General features: G+C 68.7%; 1 protein-coding gene across 1 annotated transcript in view; it reads left to right on the top strand.

The window, feature by feature from the left end:
• The window catches only part of PTPRN2 (protein tyrosine phosphatase, receptor type N2), a 269,989-nt gene that overhangs the window by 108,019 nt on the left and 157,321 nt on the right, over positions 1-4,649 (top strand). The window contains exon 7 of the mRNA XM_023523601.1: positions 3,160-3,224. Within this exon, the coding sequence (XP_023379369.1) occupies positions 3,160-3,224 (65 nt within the window). The remainder of the gene's footprint in view (positions 1-3,159; positions 3,225-4,649) is intronic.

Genomic DNA, 4,649 nt, shown 5'->3' with positions numbered 1-4,649 from the left:
GGTCCGGCGCGACGCGGCCCCACGCACTCCACTCAGCGCCGCCAGCGAGCGAAACCAAGGCGAGAGCAGACCATCGAGAGGGGGTTGCCGCCGAGCCGGGGCGAAGGTCGCGAAGCTGCCGAGCAGCTGTCAGTCCCCCACACTCTGGCCCGCTCCGGCTGCCGCAGGTGCTTGCCGGAGTGACCGAAACGCCGCCGGCCTCTCCACGGAGGCAGCTCCGGCGGGGCGCGGGAGGGCGGGGCGCCCGGCGCTGGCTTCCCCGGCGGTGCTGAGCGCCTTCCTCGTGACCTGCGGTGAGCCGCCCTTAGGTGGGGACACCTGGCACAGGGCCAGGATGGGTTATCCCACAGACGGTGCCCACGGCGTCAGAGAGGCTTTCTGTGAGGCACGGTGGCAAATGCTCTGTCCTCGCTGAGAGCCTGGGCGAGGACGGGACATTGGACACGCAGTAGGCCGCCTCGCACGGCTCCCGCGGGCTCCTGGACGGGCGGCAAGGCCTGTCTGTCTCCTGGGTGGAGAGTCTGTAGGACAGCAGGGTGGACTGGGCATTGCAGAGCGAACTGCCACAGGATAGACATAAGGCCGTGACCCAGGTTGACGGTGACGGGCCACCTGCCTGTCCAGCCCATCACACCTGCAGAGCAGGTGACGCACCCCTGGAGGAGGTTCCCAGACTCTACTAGAAAAACTCTGAGCGACGGCGGTCCTTCTGTGCCGACGAAGGCCAGGCCACCTCTCGAGTGATGTGGTCACATCTGGCGGCCCTTCTTTCTGAGAGACACCAGACACGTCCCCTCCACAGCCCTGTCACGACAGATGCAGACGTTCTCAGAGATGCCAGCTCAGCCAGGGCTTGTGGCATGCGTCACCCCAGCCCAGCACCTGACACCCAGGGTGCTCTGAATGAATGAGCGAGCGAGCGAGCGAGCATGTGAGAGGGAGGGAGAGAATCCGTTCTCCTTGGTCAGTCCAGCTAACCCCCAAAGGAGCTGGTGGGGAGCAGAGCTCCGGGAAATGCGAATCAGGAGGTGCCTCAGAGACGCCAGGAAGCCGAGGCCCGAGGGCTGGCTCGCGTGGACGTGCAGATGGGGCTGAGCCCAGGGAGGACGCCCTGGCCCGAGGGCCTGAGCCAGGTCGGGGAGGGTCCCTCCCGCTGACGGCCGACCTCTGGGAGGCGGACAGAGTGTCCACGGACAAGCGAGTGGCATCGGGGACCGGGACTGGCCTTTCAGAGCCGCGAGCACACAGCAGCACCTTCCTCGTGAGCGGGGACGCGGGCCGAGCTGCCGTCCGGGTCCAATAAAGCGCCGACCGGCCATGGGCAGCGGCTGGGCCTGGACGTGCGTGGCGCACACAGCCTCCGACAGCCTCACGGCTGCTCGTGACATGGGCATCGCCCTGCACAGCTCTCATGGGGGCCTGGAGCAGGGGCCTGGAGGATGACCGCGTCGTCATCGAGCTGAGAGGGTGGGCGGTTTGCCTCCGTTGGGGCGAAAGGCCTGCCTGAGGGCCTGGGGCAAGGACACCAGCCGGGGCCTCGGACCCCGGCCGGGCAAGGCCGTGCGTGTTTCTGTGAGACCCGGGAGTGTGGGTGGGGAAGCTCTGCTGACGCGTCTCGTCACCATGCAGATGGCAGACGCGAAGGGCGTCCAGGCAGAGCAGGGCAGCCTGGCCTCGGTGTGGAGGTGGACACGAGCACGCATGGTCTTCAGGGTCATCGGCCACCGCCTGCTGTGGGATGAGGCTTTGCAGGAGCACAGGCCCGTCCCCTGTCCCCTTAAGTACCACCCTGCAGCCCTCACTGTGCGGGGCCGGCGAGCCTGGAGCGCCCCCCGCCCAGCCCTTCCCCGAGCCTCGCTGACCCCTGGCTCTCTGCGGATCTGTGGTCGAGCTGGCGTTGTCGTTCCTGGGCCGAAACACCTGCTGCTGCTCCGTCGCGATGAATGGGCTCTTTCTCAAAGTCGTTTTTGTGTGCTTTCTATTCCCCAGCTGCTTGAGAGTCCCTGTCCCCCCCACCCCAAGCGAAGCGGCTCGCCATCCCGTAAAACACTCCTTTATCCCCAGGGCCTTAGAGCCGCTGCTGCCGACGCCGTGGCTCGAAGGGCCGTCTCCTCCTTCAGGGTTTCCGGGGGCCGCCCCACCCCCCGCACCTTCAAGTGGCTCCTGCTCTGCTGCTCCGACCCCGGGGGCTGTGTCCACCTCATCCCCCGGGGCACAGGCGACAACCCACGTGTGAAAAACGCTGCTCGTTTGTTCGAGGGCAAACCCTCTACGAGGCAGCGGAAAGGCCCGCGCGGGGAGAGCCGGCGTTGCCCGGTCCCCTCCGACCCGCTCAAGGTCGCGCAGAGGACGCGCGTGGGCCGCCTCCTCGCTGCGGCGAGCCACACATTCTTCCTCCTCGGCGCTTGCCGCGAAATCCTGTGTTTTTCTGGTTTTCATTTTCAAAATGGCAGGGGCTTCGTCCAAAAGAATATTTCTAGAGTGCAAAGGCGAGGTCAGTTGCTTTGTGACTCGACTTCCTCCCGACGAGGTGGGGGCCGCTGGCGTGCGGTGCTCACACGGCGACGGGGCTTCGGGCGCCGGTGCGCCTGGCCCCCCGAGACTGGTCCCCTGGTCTGACGTGGGCGACTCTCTGAGCATCTTCCTCTCCCTCGGTCAGGAGCCATCGCAGTGTTCCCGGCAGGGACTCGGACAGGAGGGCAGCCAGCAGCGCACGGGCGACTGCACACAGTGTGGCTGCTGTGCGCGTGAGCCGGGCGGGGCGGGGCGGGGCGGCGAGCGCGCAGTCAGTCAGCACCCGAGTGTCCCTGCATCTGACTTCGTAGCTGACACCGCACGTCCACGTCCGGGTCTCAGCCTGCACTGGTGCACCTGGCCCCGGCCGTGTTTGCAGGGGAAGCAGAAGGGATGCTGGCCTGCTGGCCCTCGGCCTGTGGTGGGGACGGGTGTCCCCCCAGGTGGCCCCGCCCAGGTGCCCCTCCCAGGTGTCCCGCCAGGTGTCCCACCCAGTGGCCTCTCCCCAGGTCTGCTCACAGCAGGACCATCAAGTCAGGCGGCAGAGCCGACCCCATGGCTCTTCCCAGTGGGGGCGGGGGTAGTGCCTGGGGTGCCCGGGGACGATCACCTCCCCGACTGACACTGTCCTCCCTCTCTCCTCAGTCGACGGCAAGGACAAGCTGGAAAGGTCGTCGGGACTGAGGATCCTCCAGGCCGGAGTCGGGCCGGTGAGTAACGGAGGACGCCCCAGGGCCGATGCGCGCTGTGGCGTGGGCTTCGTCCCCGTGTGGGGCCAGGGACCGTGACCTGTCCCACCGCCGTCCATGGACGAGGGCGAGGCCGCTGGCAGTGCCGGGCTGGTCCTCCGTGGAGACGCGCTGACCCGGTGCCCGGCAACCGACGGTCCTCAGTGTCCGCGAGAGGACCGGGCCACGACCGCGGACACCGCGGAGCCTCCGGGAATTGCGCGCTCCTCCCTCACGGCTCCGTGCTCGTGAGGGCCGTGGACATGAGAAGCCGGGGTCGGTGGGCTCAGTCCCGTCACGTCGGAAGAGCAATGTGGGGGGCGGCGCTGTGCGGGCAGCGGTGCCCCGCAAGACGCCTCGAAACCCGCCAGCACGGTCCCGTCCACACGCGGGCGGTCAGCACTGGCGGCTCCCAGGCCTCGGGCAGAGCAGCCGGCACCGCGCTCCCTCCCGGGCACGTGCGCGGCCGAAACCAGTCTGCGAAGCTGCAGGTGTCACGGTCCTCACCGAGGCAGAGGGCCACGCGCCAGGGGCGGCCTGCTTGGGAGTGTCCCTGCCTGCAGCGTGCGTCCTCTGCCCGGCCGCTTCGGTCCAGCCGCTGTCCTCGGCCCCCGCCGGCCCGCAGCCCTGATCGCAGCCCCCACAGTGGGAGCCGGGTCGGTCTGCGTGAGCGGGGACACTCACGACCCTGTGACATGGCAGGCCAGGCTAGCGACGCATCTGACGCATTCCAGCCTTTTCCCTGCCGTGACAGGCTGTGACTTCAGCGGCCAGTGAGGGTGAGGACAGCGGGTCCCCAGACTGTCTGTACCACGGACGGGGCAGTGACCGGTGGCAGAAGGGGCCAGTGTCTTGGAGGATGGACGTGCCGCGGGAGGGATTGGGGCTGCTGTCTCGGGCACAGCCCCTGCCCGCCGCCCCTGCGGGCCCCTCCGAGAGGGCGGGGCGCTGCCGTGCGACCTGCTCCCGCGGGCACAGTGTTGCTGGGCTGGGTCTCAGGGGCGTCCAGACTCTCTGGGGCTGGAGCCAGCCGTGCAGTAGCCGAGCAAGGTCCCGCTGCCGGACCCTGGGTGGGCTGGGGACGCCCAGTGTGGCGATTGCACATGGAGGCCCGTCCCTGGGGGTGGTGGTCTCCCGCGGGTGCAGGAGGGGGGACGCGGGGGTGGGGCCGAGCCCATGGACGGGCTCCCTGCTGAGGGCGCAGGTCACTCACGTGGACGCCACTCTCTGGACACCTGCACCTGCGGGCCCACCCTTCTCTCTGGCCCTTTGGGACCTGCTCGTCCTCACCCTGGGGTCAGGAAGTGTGACACCCGCCCCTCCCCAGGCTCTCGGTGACAGTGGGGGCCCCGCGTCCGTCCTTGGTGCCGTGCCGTGCGCCTGGAGCTCCGCGTCTGTCCCTGCGGG

Source organism: Pteropus vampyrus, unplaced genomic scaffold (genome assembly GCF_000151845.1).
Source record: "Pteropus vampyrus isolate Shadow unplaced genomic scaffold, Pvam_2.0 Scaffold396, whole genome shotgun sequence".
NCBI classification, from domain to species: domain Eukaryota; kingdom Metazoa; phylum Chordata; class Mammalia; order Chiroptera; family Pteropodidae; genus Pteropus; species Pteropus vampyrus.
This window is presented reverse-complemented; position numbering and strand designations above follow the sequence as displayed.